Source organism: Lissotriton vulgaris, chromosome 2_1, assembly GCF_964263255.1.
Source record: "Lissotriton vulgaris chromosome 2_1, aLisVul1.2, whole genome shotgun sequence".
NCBI classification, from domain to species: domain Eukaryota; kingdom Metazoa; phylum Chordata; class Amphibia; order Caudata; family Salamandridae; genus Lissotriton; species Lissotriton vulgaris.
Genome location: NC_141687.1, coordinates 503,269,304 through 503,289,992, shown reverse-complemented (window position 1 = coordinate 503,289,992; position 20,689 = coordinate 503,269,304). Strand labels below are relative to the sequence as shown.

General features: G+C 43.8%; 1 protein-coding gene across 6 annotated transcripts in view; it reads right to left on the bottom strand.

Annotated features, from left to right (window-relative positions):
• The window catches only part of SLC39A10 (solute carrier family 39 member 10), a 457,169-nt gene that overhangs the window by 370,027 nt on the left and 66,453 nt on the right, over positions 1-20,689 (bottom strand). For all 6 annotated transcript variants that reach the window (XM_086955403.1, XM_086955402.1, XM_086955399.1 and 3 more), the window contains one exon: positions 13,793-14,823. In XM_086955403.1, the coding sequence (XP_086811529.1) occupies positions 13,793-14,812 (1,020 nt within the window). In that variant the 5' untranslated portion in view covers positions 14,813-14,823. The remainder of the gene's footprint in view (positions 1-13,792; positions 14,824-20,689) is intronic.

Below are 20,689 nucleotides of genomic sequence, written 5' to 3'. Positions count from 1 at the left end.
CAAGGGACCTTCTTTGGGTGCGAAATTAACATTTCTCCCACACGGAGATTTCTGCCAAAATTCAACAGATTCAGCAGGACCTTGTGAAGCCCTCTTTGGCTACAACCGGCTGTCTTGCCCAGCTGAGGATTGTTGACTTCCTTCCCAGAGAAGTCAGAAGGTAAAACTTTTCACCAGGATGAACCTGGTCCCTGTAACCGACCAGTGCTTCATTTAAGTGTGCCTTAACTTTTGAGTTTGTCCCAGTCAATCCTAAACAGATGACCATGCTTGACGCTCAACTCTTTTTGGCACCATTTTTAGCATTAATCTCTACAAATTCATAACCAGAGTTCTACTTTTTGGATTTGGGTCATTCTGAGGTCATATTTCTTACTGAAAATGTTTCCTTTGTTCAAAATTGCTTTGCGATTTCTTTTAGTGTTGTGTTTGATCTTTATTACTGTTTGAGTATTGCATAAACACTTTACACATTGCCTCCAAATTAAGCCTGACTGCTTTTGTGTCAAATAGCCAGATGGCTAAGCACTGGTTTATTTAGTGACTTTTGTGGTTCACCCTGACAATTACACTTGCCATGAAGAACGCTAATTAATAGAAGGAGCTCCGACTTCGACGCTCTGGACGAAGGTATGCCCACCAAGATCAATTGCTCATAGTTAACAGAGAACAAGATTGCTACAACATCTAGAAATACTGAACTGAAGGGCGAGTAGTTTGTACAAATCTCTTTAAGCAAGCAACCACAATATAACTAGAAACAAAAAAAATACAGAAATGTCAAACTCGATTAAGACTTTTGCAGCAGTCATTGAGCTTGTTCCTATGGAGTATCACATCTATGTAAATACAGCTTTTACAGAGTACTGCTCCTTGGCCTTAGTGAATGGCATGGGTGATCAGTCCCCTCTCAACATATTAAGTTGGAATACTGCAGCACTGGTACAACTGATAGACTGGCATAATTTCATTCAGAAATCCAACTTCTGTATCTTTCAGGAAACCTGTGCGAAAGAGCCAATACGTAAGTCCAATTAAACATCATATAGCATATCGCCAATAAGTGAATCGAGAGGTAGGCCATAGGATGGATTAACAATATAGGTGCATACCTCACTCAATTGCAAGGTTAGAAAATTAAGCAGTAACCATCATGATCTTCAACAATTATTACAAATGTTTTAAGTCAGATAAAAACCTGAAGATACTTAGGGCCTGATTATGATGGTATTTTAATGTGGCCGGTCAGACCGCAACGGCCGGATGCTTCAGACAGGCTCATGGAGCCCATTGGAGCGTCTGTCGGATCGATATCCCAACAATAAAGGTGGTGCCTGTGCAGGCACTGCCATAAGGCTTACGATGTCCCTTTCCGACAGCCTTATCAGGGCAGTCCAACCACCATGGATGTCAAAAAGGGAATTTTGGGGCCCCTAGCCCTGTCACCCATCGGCCTCAACTGTGTGGCCCTAGTGGCACCTGTGTAGCCCCTACAAATATCCATGCACTGTATGGTGCCTTGCACACAGTGCATGGACGTTTGGAAAATGCTCTTTACAATTGCGGCTTGTGCAGTGGCCCTTTTTCTGAGCCTCTTCTCAAGCCACAATGATAAACAGCATTTTACGACCGCCTCCATGGCGGTCGCATCGTAATTGGGCTGTCGAGACTGCCGACTCCTTGTTGGATGGTCCCGTGAGCGAAACGATGGCGGTCGGACGCTCGTCCCGAATACCATCGTAATGAGGCCCTAAATGCCGATAACAGAGGCAATGATAACCAGACTGCCTCACTGACTTTAGCCTGTCTCAACGTCATGCTCCACACAGCTGGCAGCCACAAAAGAGCCAGGAAGAATCTATACTACTATTATAAAGGAAGAACTTTGCACCTTTGAGGCGGGTAAACTCGGGAACCACAGCGCCAATCCACACACCCGATACATCATTGTAATTGTCAGGGTGTGCAGATGGAAATAGGCTATATAAAGTATAAAAATATGCAATATTTAAAAAATTAACATAAAAAAAAAAAATAGTCCCTTTGAAGTAGCGCCGGCGCGACCTGCTTGCCGACAGGAGCGCGGGGAGGAACGGCGTCCAGGAACGTGAGGAGGAGCGGCGGACATGGCGCGGGGGAGGAGCGGTGACGAACGGCGGAATGGCGGTGAGAACCGGCGGACAGGCGGGAGGAGCGGTAAGCGGCGAGGACCGGCGGAGCGGTGCAATGAGGAGCGCGGGGGAGGAGCGGTGGCAGAGGTAAGGCTCCGGGCAGGCGGGGGTCGGGCCAGGAGGGGGTCGGACGGGGCGGGAGGGGGCCCGGGTTGCTTGACAAGGTCGGGGCGGGCGGGGGGCCGGGCTGCTGCACATTGTGCGGTGAAATGAGGAGCGTGCGGGAGGAGCGGCGGCTGAGGTAAGGCTCCGGGCAGGCGGGGGTCGGGTCAGGCGGGGGACAGGGCGGCGGGGGCCCGGGCTGCTTGACAATGTCGGGGCGGGCGGGGGGCCAGGCTGCTTGACAATGTCGGGGCGGGCGGGGGGCCGGGCTGCTGCACAATGTAGGGGCGGGCGGGGATCAGGGAAGCCTGATTGCTCCCAGACAAGGTCGGGACGGGCTGCTAGTAACATCATAATTGTGGTCAGGGTCTTGAATACTATTTCTGACCCCAGTGATGATTACACAGTAATCTGCGTAGAAGACAAAGATTGGGGTATTCCACCTTTGACAGGCAACAACATTAAATAGTTATCCTTTGTGGGCACTCAACTAGCCTCACTTACACTCAACCATAGTCTTATGAGCCTGTAATGGGCGGTCCCTGTGTGGCTTTCTTACACTCTCTCGCTGAATAATGTTGTTTTTCGGCCTGTAACACCCCAAACCAGTAACATTAATAACTTATATGTTCCAACAAACTGTAGAAACATATAAGGTTATACAATGGATTGGAACACATTTTTGCCCTGGAAGGACAAATTTGTAATTCTATCCAGGAATCAGATTACAGTAAAAAGACAGATCCCTACCAGTTTGTCATGCTACATAACGGTGTGGCAGAGGGCTTGGTACTGTCTAACCAAGTTGTTCCCAAAAAGACATCTACCCATATGTATTCCAACTGGTTTGACAAGAAATGTTAAATGATGAAAGGCAGAACTACTGTTAGCGATTAAATACAACAACATGGAGGGGATTTTAAGTAAGAGGCACTGTTCTAAAATCATTCGAAAAGAGAAAAAAAGATATGGGAACATAATAGATGACAAAATCAGTTGGGCACAATAGCAGACAAAAACACTAAATTGTTTTGGTGTAAATAATATCCCATGACTATTTATATACAACTCGCATGCCAGATGTCCATTATATTGAAGACCACTGGTGCACAGACTATACATCAGTATATTTAACAACAAAAAATGCGAATTGGTGGCATATACATCCCTTAATTTTAGTAAGCGATAGAAAAAAGTTTTAATCATTCACACTAATTGGACGTCCCCAAGCATTTAACAAGCACAAAAAGGTGGCAAAGCACCCAGTCAGGACAAGATACCCGCCTTAGTTTATAAATTTGACATTATAAGGGGAATTCTTTATAAATTTGAGTAGTACCATCCTAAAGTGAGCCCCCTTTCCTCCCACTTGTCTGTGGTGGCGGCACAGTTTCTGCATCAAGTCAACAAAAGCAATGCTCCTAGCTATCTCCCTATACATCTTCTTCAGAACATTCAAAAAAATCATTTCAAATGTGATTTATAAAAGAATAGAAAATTGGGTAGTGAATACTAAGATCTTATCTCATGGTCAGGCTGGATTCCCGAAAAAAACCAATTCGTTCAACCTGGTACTCAGATTCCCTCTACTTCTGTAAAAGTATGCAGTATTAAGGAAGCTCTTTGTGTGTTATTTTTATAAGGACTTTGATACTATACCAAGGACCCCCTTATGGATATCCTAGTGGTCCCAGGGCATCCAGGTGAGACTGCTCTTTCTACGGATTAGACTTCACACAAAAAAACACAGCCATTGTTTGTTGGGGTCCAGCAAGTAAAACTACAGCCCCCTTTTCTATTGAAAGTGGAGTGTGTCAGGGTAGTTGTTCTTTTGACCCCTCTACTATTCTCTTTACATTTTCTGCTGATAAGACTTCACACAAACAAATACAGCCATTGTATGTTGGGGTCCAGCTAGTAAAACTACAGCCCCCTTTTCTATTGAAAGTGGCGTGTGTCAGGGTAGTTGTTCCTTTGATCCCTCTACTATTCTCTTTAAACTTAAATGATGTCCCAAAAGCATCTTGAGTAGGTCTAAAGGTCTAATGATTACCTAGAATTGGAGGTTCAAAAATCCCAACTTAATGTTTGCAGGCAAAGTCTTATTAAGTTTCTAAGACACCTGGGAGCCTACAGAACTAACTACACATTTGGCGAGTTCTGTATAAACAACTGGGCTAATCATCAATAAGCCTAAAACTAAACTAATGACACCTCTGTAGCAGGAGAGACCAGGGTCCCGCTCTTGTTCCTCGAAAGCTTAAGACTGCTTGTGTGCTTTGTGTGATCTAGCGGTCCAGATCCTGCCGGTTTCCGATCGGTTGGACCTCTCAGTCCTGTACAAGGAGTATGCCAATGATGACTATGTGTACCAACAGAAGATCAAGGTGCGTGTTTGGCATTGCGTGTAGGGTAGGCAATGAGGAGACAATCTGGACAAAAGAGTAGGGCTATGGTCTTCAAAGCTTTTAATGCTGCTGTTCCATATCCACTCTCCCCTCCCCCCTATGCAAGAAAGATTTGTTGGGCCTCCCAGAGTAACAAACCCATTTTTGCACAATTATTGTATAAAATTGGCTGCTTTGAACAGATTTAGAAAATCAAACTGAGTTCTTTTTGTTTATCCCTTCTAAAAATGCAATCTTTTAGATGATATCCAACATTATATTGACAGCCAGGTCACTCTAAAAGTGTAAAACTAACCTCTATGTTATCAACCATCAGTAATAGAAGGGAGGACTTTGAAGGTTACTTGGAGGCCCCCATTCCAGCTCTTCCCCTCCAAACCCCCTTTTTACTCATCCAAAAGCCTCCTCCCAGTGCTGCTATGACCTCAAAAAAAACCTTCACTCTTCTGTCCCTCCACTATCATTTACAATCAAAATAACAGACTAGCATGTTCCCTCCTCAAATTCCATATTTCACTATACTAATTCACCACTAATCCTTTATGGCCAATAAAGCGTTTCAACACCCCATCAGGGTTACAAGCGCTATATAAATGCAAACCCTTTTCCCTTTTTGATCCCTCTCCAACCCTCTCAATCCAAATATTTGACTAACATATCCACCACTCAAATTAATTTCATGCTTCTCCATACTAATTCTTTTTTTTTTTTTTATAATTTTTTTTTTTATTCCTCATATACCAGAAGTGGGTATTCTAGAAAGGGTATCTCCTCCTCTCCTCAATGCGATGTTCCGACCAACTGGACTAAAGCTACCGTCTTGGCTCCAGATTGGGAGAGAAGGTCGGATACCCCTCCAGTCTCCACTGTAAGCTAGGTCCACTCCATACCCTATAGTCGATACGGCCCTCTGTTGGGTAGGATACCAAGCGTCCACAGGACCCAGGTGAAATCATTGGAATATATATCATCGGTTCCGCCAAGCCACTAGGGCCGCCCAGGTTTTGTCAAGGCAAGAATTATCACATGCAAGATCAGCTTCACTAATATATACAATATAGCTTAAAAAATCTGCAAAGGTAGGAATGATCTCTGACTTCCAAAGCTTACAGATTTCTCGTCTAGCTATAATCATTGCATAAAATATAAATTTAGTCCTCATCTCGTTAAGCGGAGAACCAAGCTCTAACCCAAAAAAAATGGTCATCGGAGTAATTTTAAACCGTATATTACACACTTCTATTATAAATTCCTCTATTTTGGACCAAAAGAGAGATAATTTAGGGCACTCAGCGAACATATGTATGTCATCTGCCTTGGAAAGTTTACAACGCAAACAAGAGTAATCCATATTTGTAAACTTAGACAGCTTCTTGGGTGAAAAATACGCTCTATATAATGTAAACAGATGGTTTCGCTTTAAGGGGGCAGATTTAACAACCGTATGCAACAGTTTAAAAGAATCTCCCCAAAGACCTTGTAGTTCGCCATGTTGTAGAGTTATTTCTTCTCCCCATAATTTGTTAAGTTCAGGTTCCGTGACTTGATCTTTTTCATTTAGTGCGTCGTACCAAAAGGCAACTTCTTTTTTCCAGCTCCCTTTTCTCTTTACTAGATCAAATTTAGGATTAGATGCGAGATTCCAAGTTATAGTACTACACCAGTTGGATAATTGATAAAATTTGAATCTAGTAAGGGTTCTACTTGTTAATCTGGATAATGAATCCCACTCCATTAGTCTAGAGTCTACGATGAGGTCTTGCCAATGTCCAATGCCCGCTGTTCTGAGAGGAATTGATAATTGATCTCTGAGGCATTCCGGTGTTCCAGGGGAATCCCATATGGGGCAAGGGGAGTGTAGTAAGAAATATCCAGTTTTTTCCTGAAAAATACCCAATTTCGCAAAGCTGTTCCCAAAATTTTTAATCTGACCTTCTTGTAGAACTTCGGGTCTCCGAACTTAAATAAAAAAAAATTCTTTACCTTGAGGAATATTGTGTAACAAAGCTTGGAATAATTGACCCAAACAGGATGAGTCGGCTTTATCGGCCATTGACCTAAAGTTTTTAAAGTGAAAAGCTTGACAGTAGTGGAGAATGTCTGGCATAGCTAACCCACCTGTTTTAATCTTTCTTCTAAGTTTTTTCATAGAGATTCTGGGCGCTTTGGAATTCCAAATAAAGGACCCTATCCGTCCCTGTATTTTGGCAATATCTTTGGGGCTAAATGAAAGAGGTATTGAATTGAAAAGGAAGGTGATCTTTGGTAGGATGATCATCTTCAACAGATTAATTCTACCAAAGATGTTTAACGCCAATCCGGACCATCGGTGTAAAAGTGTGTTAATATCTTTAAGTACCCTCTCCAAATTAACTTTAGGTATGTCCGTAATATTTTGCACAAGCTGGATACCCAGGTATCTCATACGGGTCTTTACCCCAGGAAACCCAACCTCCTGGTTCCATTGCATGACCTCTGTTTTTTCTTTATTTACTTTGTACCCAGAAACTTCTCCAAATGCTTCTGCTTGTTGAAATAATTGAGGGATTGACGTTTCAGGGTTAGATGTGAACATTAGGAGATCATCAGCATATAGGGCAAATTTCAAATTTAGCTCATTCAGGCGAAAAGGTTCGATTAGATTATCTGATCGTAATTTGATAACGAAGGGCTCCAAGTATAGATTAAATAATAAGGGGGATAGGGGACAACCCTACCTAGTACCACGTGTAATTTTAACCCAATCTGTAAGCATGTTATTTACTAAGAATTTAGCTCTGGGTTGGCAATATAACGCTTTTATTGATGTTATAAAGTTAGTCGGTATGCCAAACTTTGACAGGGATTCCCATAAGTACATCCAACTTACTTGGTCGAAGGCCTTAGCGGCATCGATGGCTACTATACTTAATGGGACCTCCTCCACTAAAGCAAAATCAATTGCCGCGATAGCCTGAAAGGTCAACTCATTTAATTGCCTGCCCGGCATAAAGCCCCTCTGGTCCTCATGAACAATAGTCTTAATAATTTTGGCCAATCTCGCTGCCAACACCCCTGCAAAGATTTTATAGTCCACGTTCAGCAGCGAGATTGGCCTAAACGACTCAACCAGTGAGGGGTCTTTATTAGGTTTCAAAACCAGAGTTACTGTGGCCTCTGACCATGTCGGGGGTATAGGATCTCCTTCTAAATGTATTCGATTGAAAAGGGCTGTTAAAATGGGACATAAGATTTCCGCCCCTATTTGGTATATTTCGGCTGGGAGCCCATCTGGGCCTGCAGCCTTACCACTGGCCATCCTCTTAATTTGATCATGTACCTCTCCCTCTTTAATTGGTGAGCTTAAAAAAGAGCTATCCGTCTCTGTTAGGTGTGGTACACTTACTCCCTCCAACCATTGATCTACCTCTTCCAAACATATTTTGTCATTGCTCCCCATATATAAATTTTGCATGTAGGTTTGAACTTCTCTCAAGATCTCACCGCTATCTGATGATATATCGCCAGAGCTCTGTATTCTCAAACCGGATATCTGATTCCTAACACGATCTGCTCTGGCTTTCCAAGCTAGTATTCGCCCACATTTCTCCCCATATGAAAAATTCTGAAGTCTACTCGTATCCCACCTTGATTTAATAATTTTATCTAGGTTGGCCCGGTATTTAATTTTTAGGTTCTCTAACTCTTTTTGAATGGATGTTACATCGATCCGTTGTTCTAAGCAAGCTTTCTGTAAATCTTGTTCTTTTTGCTTTATAAGAGATAAAAAGTCTTCATTTTCCTTTTTTCTAATTTTATTTCTTTTTATCATTTCAGATGTAAATATACCTCTTAAGAAAGGCTTGAAAGCATCCCATAATGTTTGCTCCGATACAGTGCTCTTATTTAGTTCAAAATATTCTGTCATATGATTCGATAGTTCAAGCTTTAGATTCTCTTGTGATAATAAGGATCTATCTAAGGTCCATCTCCTAACTTGTAAATTCTGTGGGAGCTTAATCACTAGCTCCACTAAGGAATGATCTGATAATATTGCCGGAATATAAGCAGTGGAAAGGGTCTCAGAAAGAAGACTTTGATCAATAAGAAAGAAGTCAATTCGTGAGTGGTGTTTATGTCTGTGGCTATAAAATGAATAATCTCTGTTATTCCGATTCTTGGTCCTCCAAACATCTATCAAATTGAAGTCCTTTATTATGTTTCCAAGCTCCCTTTTAGATCTAAGTAGTGGAGGTACAGGTGCCTTAGAAGTACGATCCAATATAGGATCGAATACCAAATTAAAATCGCCACCTAATATAATGGGGGCATTCAGCTCGATAAGACTAGTTTTCAGACTCACCAAGGCCTCTGGTGCATCTAGGTTTGGGCCATAATATACAGTACATGTTATTTTTATGTTTTTCACTAACAATGATGCGGTCAGCCATCTGCCTGTATTATCCGTTTCATATTTCTCAACCCTTATTCCGCTATTAATTCTGATAATTATCATCACACCTCTAGTATTATTGCACTGCTGGGAGCATAAGATATCCTGTATCCATTTTTGATTTTTAAAAGCCAATCTACACTCCTGTGAATTAAGGTGGGTTTCTTCTAATAGAAGAATGTGGGCGCCAGACTTATTTAGGAATTCACAAATTCTACCAATTTTTCTGCTTTCCCTCAGTCCATTGACATTCCAGCTGATTATTTTTAATTTATTCTCCATATTCCTTGATTATCCCCTAAGGGGAAGTGGATCTTAATTGCATATTGACTCTTAGTGCTCTTGTAGTTTCTAGCTATATGAGGATTTTTTTTTTTTAAGCGCTCCCTCCCTACCCTCCCCACCCTCCTCCCCCCATGAGGAACCTTCCCATATTACCTTTGGCGAAGATATCGCCATTTGAGGCCCCTCCCCCCAACTGGAGATCTGGTCCAATCTATGCGTACTATACAATTGTATGTACCTTCACCCAACTAATCACACCAAGAAAAAAAAAAAAAAAAAAAACATCACTTTTTCTCCATACTAATTCAACACTAATCCTTATGGGTTCCAGAGTAGCATGCTACTTGCCAAAAAAAGCGCCTCAACACCCAATGTAGCAAGCACTATATAAATTCAAACCTCTTTCCCTTTTCTATCCCACCACCTACTCTTCTCTATCCAAATAACTGAATAACATATCCACCGCTCCAATTACTTCATATTTTACTATTCTAATTTTCAACACTAATCCTTTATGAGTTCGGGAGTGGCATGCTACTCGCCAGAAAAGCGCTTCAACACCCATCAGGGGTAACGGGTGCTATATGAATACAAACCTTTCTTCCCCTTCTATCCCTCCGCTATCCTTCTCTCTTCAAATAACTGACTAATATCCAGCACTCAAATTACTTTCATATTTCACCATACTAATTCATTACTAATCCTTTATGGGTTTCCGGAGTAGCATGCTTCAACACCCTATCAGGGGTAACAAGCGCTATATAAATACAAAACTTTTTTTCCTCTTCTATCCTTCTGCTATCCTTCCGACTCCAAATAACTGACTAACCTATCCACCACTTAAAGGTTACTTGCATGTTTCACTATACTAATTCAACACTAATCCTCTATGGGTCCCGGAGTAGCGTGCTACTGGCCGGAAAAGCGCTGTGACGGCTCGTCAGGGGGTAGTAAGCACTATATAAATGCAATTACAATACAATACAATACAATACAATACTTATGTGTATATTCTTTTCCAGATTGTATTGTGTGTTATATCAGTTCTATGGTAAGGGAATTCTTTTACCGGATTTATGCCAAAGGAGTCCAATTTAAATGTGTTATTTTACACCTTAATGTGGAAGAACTTCATTATAGGTTATTTGTAATTTTAGCAAGTGCATGCTGGGAGGAAACATATATATGAAACAGGAGTTTAAAGCTAGTAGCGGTATTAACAATATTACTGGTGGTCCCTAGTCTCCTTTCCTTCATATGATCCTATGGTCAATAGTCTCTGCTTACATGTGCCTTTGGCCCTGTCTTTGGTATGAACGGACAGTAGGAATAGGCCTCTGGAAACAAACAACGAGGGAGGGTGCAAGAAGATTGACAAAGGGCTTCGTCAAACAGATCATAAGTAACGCTTAAGCAAGCTAGGTGTATGGGCAAGTGCTTCTGTTCAATATTTTCAGTTAGGTATGCTCACACAAGAACACCCACGAACCACTATCCAAATCAAAATTTGCAAACCATACCAATACCACCACACGGGTGAAATATCTGCATTTTCTAATGAACTCAGCGAGGGCAAAGTTAGACTATATATTTTCGGTTATTTAGGATTAAGATCTCATACACACAAATAACTGACCTTAAGTGCACACAAAAAAAAAATCAGACACAGGCAAAATTATTTAAATATGGATCGGTCATGGTCAATGTGGGTACTCCTGGATTTGGTACCACCCAGATAAGAAAGCACCGCACGGTAAGCCAGAGAAGGACTTAGCGGACCTCACCCCACTACGTTCGCTGCTGCCAGTGGGGATGAAACGCGACCCTCATGACATCCAAATACTATACACTACACGTTAGGCATGGCTGCGGTTACTTAGGTACACAGGGGGAGGAGGGATAACATTATATTCCCCAGCACTACCAATACTCAGTAATTCATGGCTCCTCCCTACACTGGAAATGATAACAAAGTGCACCCTACAGAAACTGGGCATACCTACTATTGGTGATCTGTTCCCTAATGGACATGTGTTCTCCCGTACGGAAGACTCACAGTTTTCAACTGCCTCTTTCATGGACCACTTTATCCAGGCTCGTATGCAGGGAGCGCTGATGGACGCCATGCCCACTTACATCATTGAACCTGAGGAATTTACACCTCTCACATCTATCATTGAGGATCATAGTGGAGAGCACATTATGTCCCACCTGTATAAAACTTGCTTAGCCCTCATGCCGCAACGCAATGCCAGGGTGCTTAGGAAGATGACCTGGGACATCCCTTCCCCCATCAAAACTTGGAAAAGCTTTTGTGCACAAACAAAGCTAATTTCATGTAATCACAGACATGAATTGGTCCATTTTAAGATCTAAAGAATGGCCTGTGGCCTGTGTCACGCCACAGCAGATGGTTCGCATAGGCAGCAAAAGATTTGTGCATTGCCCCAAATGCAATCTGAATGCGGTTACATTTGCGCACATGACATGGACACGTACCACAATAGTTTTGTACTGGCGGGAGATATTCAGGGAAGTGCAACTGATGACTGCGTTACACTTGGACCACTCCTCACTAGTAGCCTTATTGGAGTATGTTGATGAGATCCCCAAGAACATGCGCTGATTCGTAGCAATGGTAATGATTTTGCAAAAAAAAGAGAAATAGCTACGACAACAAGGAGTACACGCCACACAGCACAGCCAAGAGCACATAGTTGTGCAGCAGGATAAACAAAAACACCTAAACAATACATCTATGCTGCAACACCACATTGAGCAATGAGGGAGGTATTCTAAACTGGGAAATGCTACCATGGGTTGTGAATGAAACAGGGGTGTTAACTGGGCAGTTGGTACACGGTGTATAATGACAATGTAAAGTTTAGATTGTCATATATGCCAAAGTAATGTATGTATAATAATGCAATGCCTGCTATGTAGCTGTGATATAAACGGTTTGAATAAAAAAATATATGCATTCTTACTATTTGCAATGACTGATCCATATATATATGGATCAGTCATTGCAAATAGTAAGACTGATCCATATATATATGGATCAGTCATTGCAAATAGTAAGAATGCATATATTTTTTTATTCAAACCGTTTATATCACAGCTACATAGCAGGCATTGCATTATTATACATACATTACTTTGGCATATATGACAATCTAAACTTTACATTGTCATTATACACCGTGTACCAACTGCCCAGTTAACACCCCTGTTTCATTCACAACCCATGGTAGCATTTCCCAGTTTAGAATACCTCCCTCATTGCTCAATGTGGTGTTGCAGCATAGATGTATTGTTTAGGTGTTTTTGTTTATCCTGCTGCACAACTATGTGCTCTTGGCTGTGCTGTGTGGCGTGTACTCCTTGTTGTCGTAGCTATTTCTCTTTTTTTTGCAAAATCATTACCATTGCTACGAATCAGCGCATGTTCTTGGGGATCTCATCAACATACTCCAATAAGGCTACTAGTGAGGAGTGGTCCAAGTGTAACGCAGTCATCAGTTGCACTTCCCTGAATATCTCCCGCCAGTACAAAACTATTGTGGTACGTGTCCATGTCATGTGCGCAAATGTAACCGCATTCAGATTGCATTTGGGGCAATGCACAAATCTTTTGCTGCCTATGCGAACCATCTGCTGTGGCGTGACACAGGCCATTCTTTAGATCTTAAAATGGACCAATTCATGTCTGTGATTACATGAAATTAGCTTTGTTTGTGCACAAAAGCTTTTCCAAGTTTTGATGGGGGAAGGGATGTCCCAGGTCATCTTCCTAAGCACCCTGGCATTGCGTTGCGGCATGAGGGCTAAGCAAGTTTTATACAGGTGGGACATAATGTGCTATATATATATATATATATATATATATATATATATATATATATATATATATATATATATATATATATATATATATATATATATATGGATCAGTCATTGCAAATAGTAAGAATGCATTGTGGGCAGTAGCGGCAAACCATGTCATCTTTTGGAACCGCAAAACACATACATGTATGGGTGCAGAATGATGTATTGCTTTACTTTTGCTCTTAGATAGGGAAAAGTAATTTCTTCATAGTGTGAAATAACATCAAGACAAAGTATCTTATCAGCTGCAGGAAGTTGAGTGTGAGACACCTTATTTATACACACATAAACGTACTAAACATTATCAATGAAGAACGGCTTGAAAGCAACCTACTTCACCAGAGAACCAGTTATTAAAAGGCACATCGAAAGCAGTAGGGGACAAATTAAGTATAGGATAACTCTATATTGTTCTAAGTTAAGTTCTAAATTGTAATCCTTTTTGCCTGAACTTGGTCTGAAGCAAAAAACTAAATATGTCAAATCTACATAGAAATGTCACTCACCTCTTCATGCTGGTGATCTCCTACATGATTCCTTTGAATAGATTCAGATAATATTTTGTGATTCTCAACACGAATCTGGTTGTGAGGCGCTTCTCGCTTGTGATTGTGATGCTGTCCGTTTCTAGTAACAAGAGCATGCGCTTGAAGTCCCCGACTGGCATTTTCAAGATTACTGAGATGGACGTGTGAAGGCACCTGATCCTGTTTAAAAACTTGATTGGGCTCAGTTTGGTTTTGGTCAAGACCTAGCTGAGGCTCAACGTCAACTGTACTTGCACTAATTTTCTTGCCTCTCCGTTTCGTCTTATGTTTCGGTCGCTTTCTTTCAGGTTGTTCCTGAGTTGTGTTGGTTTCTGTGAGAGGTTCTTGGCTGTGGTCAGCATGCTCTTTCTCACTAAATGAATCGTTATGAGACTGGTGAGTACCGTTATGTTCATGATGATGGTGATGATGACGATGATGATGATCAATCGGAGTATCCCCGTTAGCCAATTTTAGAGAGGAATCGGTTTTTTCTCTCTGCAAATCACAAGAAATGTTTTTACCAGGAGACTCAAAGTTAACCGTTTCATTTTCTACATTTGAATGGGAATGCAAATGGTCATGTGAGTGGGAATGTTTTCCTTCTTGAACATCCAAAACATCCAAGTGTGAAACATGATCGTGTCCAATATCCTCATGATTAATCTCAACCACTTTAACCTCTCCAAGGCCTAAATTGGCCAAAAGATTCTCCAGCCCGTTAAAGGATAATCTTCCATTGTCACCATAATGCTCAAAAAGTTTTTCAATGTAATACTTCTGCTCCTTTTCAGCTGCTGGTGCAGACTTCCCTGTGTCACGGTCCGTTAATCCGCTTGGAATGTATGGTGCTTTCGATATTTGGTAATCGTTATGGTTATCAGAGTGGATCTCTTTAGGATTATGATTGTGTCCTCCTTCATGGCAATGGCAGCAGTGACGAAAGGCAAACGTCAATATACAAATGATGCATAATTTCGTATGAATGTGTACCTTCATTTCGGTTTATTCTGGAAAAGAAGCAGAATCCAAGAGGACGGGTTTAAGGCTCAAACATAAAATGTGCCATTTATCTGTTATGCGTTGGGCTAGTTTTCAATTTAAATTAGCACTTTCTCTCAACAGCACGAATAATTCAATGAAGTAATACTAAAGTGCCAGAACCGGCCACAGCTACTTAAACACTCCATACAATTACTTGTGTAGTCTATACACCTTACAGAAATTGATTACTTTAAAAATATAGTGAAACGGACTATAATTCTGTAAAACCCTCCATGCTCATTTTTTTAAAACAATTAGGAAATTCAAAAACAAAGAATCGAAATATCACAGCAAATGTCCACTACCGACATGCAAGAAAACATAAACCCCACAGTCAAATTGTATGTAATTCACTGGTACAAAAGCATCTTATTAAAATTCAGCTTACCTTACTTACCACAGCAAAGTACACTGCGATCATTACACGATGCAAGGAAAAGTCACTGGACATGCTTTTCATACGCCAACCTTTATATAAATAGAGCTATATTTATCTGAATGCCCTCCTTGTTTTCCAAAACCAGGTGACTACAAAATGTTTCTACACTACAAGATATCAAAATACATATCTTGGAATGTGTACAATCACGCAAGACAGTGCTGCTTAAAAAGATCAGAGTCCAAACAAGGGTAATTAATAAAACTATTGTGAGCGCCTGAATGTATAATCTGATCTGACAACAAGCAGTAAATTATCTCGAAAACAGAAGCCCTTGTTGTTCAGTGTTTTAGGACAGCACGTTTTTTTCTGCCTCAATATCAGAGAGTCTTAAGAAATCGGCAAACCCCAGAATACTATTTTCTAGATTGGCCTTAAAACGAAGGGACGAGACTATGTAATCTATTAAAGGCACTCGTATAACTCGGGAATGCTGCAGGTTATCTCGAAGATAAATATTATTTGGCAAAAACTAGAATGGAAATAACATTAGTGCAGGACGCCAAGTGGGAGATGAACAAACTCTTCAAGCTGGAGAGTAGCACACATGAATGTATGTGTACATGCTGTATTACTCGTAGCCGGACAGTTGAGGGGATACCGAGATCATACGGTCAACTCATCATAGGTCACTGTATCTTTCCCCTACGCCCTAACTCTCTCCTGTTCCAAACTTACAGTCAGAGAAGTGGACAACAAGCAGCTATCAGTTTGACCATTATTTTCTACTGCATGCCTTTATTCGACCACTACACAAAGCAGCATGCCGTCTGGCTTACTTTTCCAGATGGACTGTTGCAAACTGCTTATGCATAGACCTAAATCCCTCTTCCTTTAGCAACCTATGAATCCTATAAGCGTTCTATACCCTACCCATTCACCCCACCAATCATTCACAGGAACTAACAAATATCCCCACCGCCATTAGCCAGGACATCAAACTCCCTATGGTTCAACAACAAATAAAGCGAGGTAATACATGTAAGAGTTTCTCTTGAGAATACAACACTAAACTCATTAACCAAAAAACTAAGAATTTAGCTACTAACCTTTGGTTAGGAAGTATGCTACTCAAAAGTGCTTCAATGACTCGGGGTAGTAAGTAAGTAAACACCCTATCCCAAAACACCTCCAGTCATTAAGGCTTCTTCATGTCACCCATCTATTGCGGTCTCGATTTTGAATGTCGGGTTAGTTTCTGAGCTCTATAGTTGTTTTACAGCTCGAATACAAAAAAATCACAACTTTAACTCTTTCTGAACCAAAATACTCAAACATATTCATGAAATACAATGCTTAGCGACCTTTAGGAACCTCAAACTAAATCCAGTTAAGACTAATAATCTTATGATAAATTCTGGCCCGCAGATACATAATTGTGTCAGAAAGGCTCTGCACCTAGACCATTCACAGTCTGGATTTATTTGGTTTACTTTGGATACCATATTTGACAACAATCTAGATATATAAAAGCAATGGTGTACAGGGCACTTTTTCAACTACAAAAACTCGAATTTATCAAACCCTTCCTACGACTGACACTAGTGGGAGAGTGCGTCCCCTCCCGCAGGCTGGAGCGGGTGAAGACGGCGGAAGAGCCGGAGTGGGCCGAGACCCGGGGCCGACATCGGGCATTAATTTGGGCATGCAGTTGTGGCCCTCCAGGACTGCAGGAAGGTAGGACCCACTTCGGAGACCGCCTGGCCAGGGCTCCGGTCCTGGGAGTTGGCGGGACCCTACGTGCGTTGACTGACCGGCGACTGCAGAGGGCGCTGGGCAAGTGGGGCGAATTGGATCGGTGGGCGTGCAGGTGCTTGGACGAAACATAGGCCCCACTGAAGCTACAGGGGACCTGTGGAAACTGAAAGGTGGCAATAGGCGTGGAGGAGTTATTCGGATATGGGGGCTCGGAAGTGGTGCCCCCTTCCATTGATCTGTGGAGCGCGAGTACGGGGCAACAGCCTCAGGGGAGAGGTGCCCTCGGGAAGCACAGGCCGGAGGAGGAGTTGGTGTGATCTATACTACCCCTGCCCCCCCCGGGTGGGATCGGGACGGCGGGGCGAAACCGCGGATTGAAGGGCGCCCCCTCCCCTGTGCCCATGGGCGGGCCCGGTGCCAGTGAACGCTGTCATGAGACCCAAAAAATCCACGATGACCCAGACTAACACTATGGACAATTACACTGCTGCGGCGGGTGGCAGAGCCGATGCGCAGGCTGGCGCCCTAACGGGCACACAAGAGCCGTCTTTAACATCGATCATGCAGGCCATACAGACACTGGGAACCACGCTGGAGTCAAAGATAGATAAGGTCTCCATAGAAATGACACTGCTGAGGGCCGACTTAAATAAAACGTCAGAGAAGGCCACCCAAAAATGCTGCGGACAATGCGGAACTCCAGGGCACTACAAAACAACGGCAGCAGCAGGTTCACTGACTTTCGCACCAGCAGAAGGGGGTGGTAGCCCGGCTGGTGGACCAGGAAGGGAGGGCCCGCCGCAACAATATACGCGTGGTGGGAGTGCCGGAGAAGATGGAGGGGCCGAGCGTGGACCTATTTTTGGAGGACCTCGTCCTCAAACAGCCACAGCCCAGAAGCCTCTCGAAGTTCTTCGCTATCGAGCGAGCTCATAGGGCTCCAGTCCCCCCGCCGCGCCCAGGGGCCCCGCCGCGGAAGATAATTGCGAGGATCCTCAATTATAGAGACCGCGACGCCATTCTGCAGGCAGACCGCCAACATGGGGATCTTCATCTGGACAATGCCATCCTTAGGTTCTTCAGCGACTTCCCCTTTGAAGGTGCAGCAGGAGCATCGGTAATTTACGGGGTCAAAAAACTGCTTTGAGAAAAGGGCATCAAATACATGATGTTTTTCCCGGCAAAACTTAAGCTTCTAGTCGGTGGTAAATCCTTGTTCTTCACCTCCCCGGGAGAAGTACATTCCTGGTTGGAAGAGCGTGTGGGCGCAGTGGGCTCAGGGCCGAGGGGCAACTGGAGGAACATGGCGCTTCAGTCTCCAACGTCCTCGGCTGGCTCTCCGGGAAGTGGACGTCAGCCCCGGCGGAATTTTTTGCCCCCTGCGGAAATCGGGCCCGGAGCCTGTCGGCTTTGCCAGACATGGGGTGAAGGGGCCAGGACTGAGTTGCAGTACAAAAGACGAATGGCGTGCACGTGATGTATACTGACATTTCATGTTTTTGAATCGCCCTGACACCGGAGGTGGTCCTGGACAATGCCCAGGGAAAAGAGGGACCCGTTGAGGGGATGCCCCTTGTGTGATAGGGGTTTCCACATATATTCGTCTAACTCTGTCTTGATAGGATAGGAGGCGGTCTGGGGGCAGGGGTGAGGCACGAGAATGACCTTTTCACAAGTGTTTTACTCAGGGTTCAACTGGGCAGGCCGAGGCAAGTCACAGATTACGAAGTGGAGCCGAAGGTAGTCCTCAGATTGCGGGTTTAGGTAGCAGCACTCACCCCCCTTGGTTTCCGTTTAAAGGGATACAGGCGCTCTGCTTGTTGGGGGATGCCTGACCATGTTGGCGGGCGTAGCAGGGTAGCAATGAGTAGGGGTTGTTCTAGGGGTTGGGTAAAGTCGGATGCGGGAATGTTCATTTTGTTTTGCTTTGGATATGTTGGATATTGGAGTGGAGAAGTGTGGCTCAATGATTAGAGCGGCAGACCCTGATGCAGAGGTCTAGCCCGGGACTAGTGTTCAATTCCCCGCCTCGGCGGGTCTTGGGCTCAAAATTCCACGGACCTGATAATTCTCGCCTCGGTGCCTTTACCAATCATGGAGTCCCACTCTGCAACTCTGGGAAATAGTTTGCTTAATCTCCACAACGGCCCCCACAACGCTAAGGATGTCTGGCCTCCACCTTGGGGGTGCCCAGGAGTGGATGCCTCACAGGGAAAGCCAGGATGGGTTCCACAGCAGTATTCGTACAAGCGCCTTGAGACCCTTGTGGGTGAGTAGTGCTCTATACAAGTATCAATTTACATTTATGTCACCAGGGATCCTGGTCCTGGGGGGCGACATGAATGCCGTCATGGAGAGGGATCTAGATAGGTCACAGACACTCCCTGCCAGGGGTGGGACTTGTCACTTCCGGGACTTTGTACGAGCCATGGGACTGGTCGATCTCTGGTGGGCACATAACCCAACGACTCGACAATACACACACATCGCGGCAGCTCACGGCTCAGGGTCCAGGATTGACCATATATTCAAAAGCATGGATTTGTTCCAGGGTGGGTGTCACAGAGCGAGAGGGATATCTGACCACTCCCCAGTAGAAGTACACCTGCGCAACCCGGACCGGGACCGCACTGGTCCCCCGGCTGGACACCTTTTTATTCAAGGACCAGGAGTTTCAGGAAGTTTAGGGAACGGGTCGACCACTATTTCGTGGAAAATGTAGGCTCTGTCAGTTCTCCTGGGGTAGTGTGGGAGGCGTACAAGACGGTGGCTAGGGACTTTGTACAGGCGGAGATTGGGAAAGGCCGTAAGGAGAAAAACGCACAAATTGATACACTAGAACGGGACCTTCAGGCCCTAGAGAATGCAACAGATGGGTCCCCAGAGCAGGTTCGAGATAGGCTGCCTAGGCAGCGGCTCCTTGAAAAGGAGATTAGAGATGTACTCACTGACCAGGCGAGATCCCATGCCCTGGCAATCCAGAGAAGAGTGTACGACCTGGGGGACAAGGCCAACAAAATGATAGCCTGGCTGGAGAGACGAGATCGGGACCGTAACTGGATCCCGGGAATTCAACGATCTGATGGATCTGTGCGAGTCACGGGCAAGGAGATAGGGGCGGAATTCGCACAATACTATGAGGTGGTTTATCAGTCTCAGACTGTTCGACAGGAACAGGAATACCGGGACTTTTTGGCTCCCTTGCAGCTGCCTACCTTGGAACAAGCTGATAGAGATATCCTAGACTCACCCATAACGGTTCAGGAAGTGGAGGACGCCATGGGAGACATGCAGGCGGGGAAGGCGCCGTGGCATAATGGCTTCCCGGCAGAAGCGTTTGGTTGTGTGTCGCGCGCCTAGCACCTCACATGCTAAGTAGGTTTAATGAAGCCAAGCAGGTGGGGGTACTTCCCAAAGACTTACGGTCGGCAACGATCGTTGTAATACATAAAGCCGGCAAACTGCAGGAGCTGTGCAGCTCCTATAGACCCATCTCCTTACTTAACTTCGAGACCAAGATCCTCGGTAAAATTCTGGCCACAAGATTGGGGGCGGTTATACAGTCCCTGATACACCCGGACCAGTCGGGCTTTATGCCTCACAGAAGCACTCGTCTCAATCTACGGCACCTGTTTGGGGTCTTGCAGGAGGTATCTGCGAGGCCAGGGGTGCCGGCATCCCTGCTATCCCTTGAC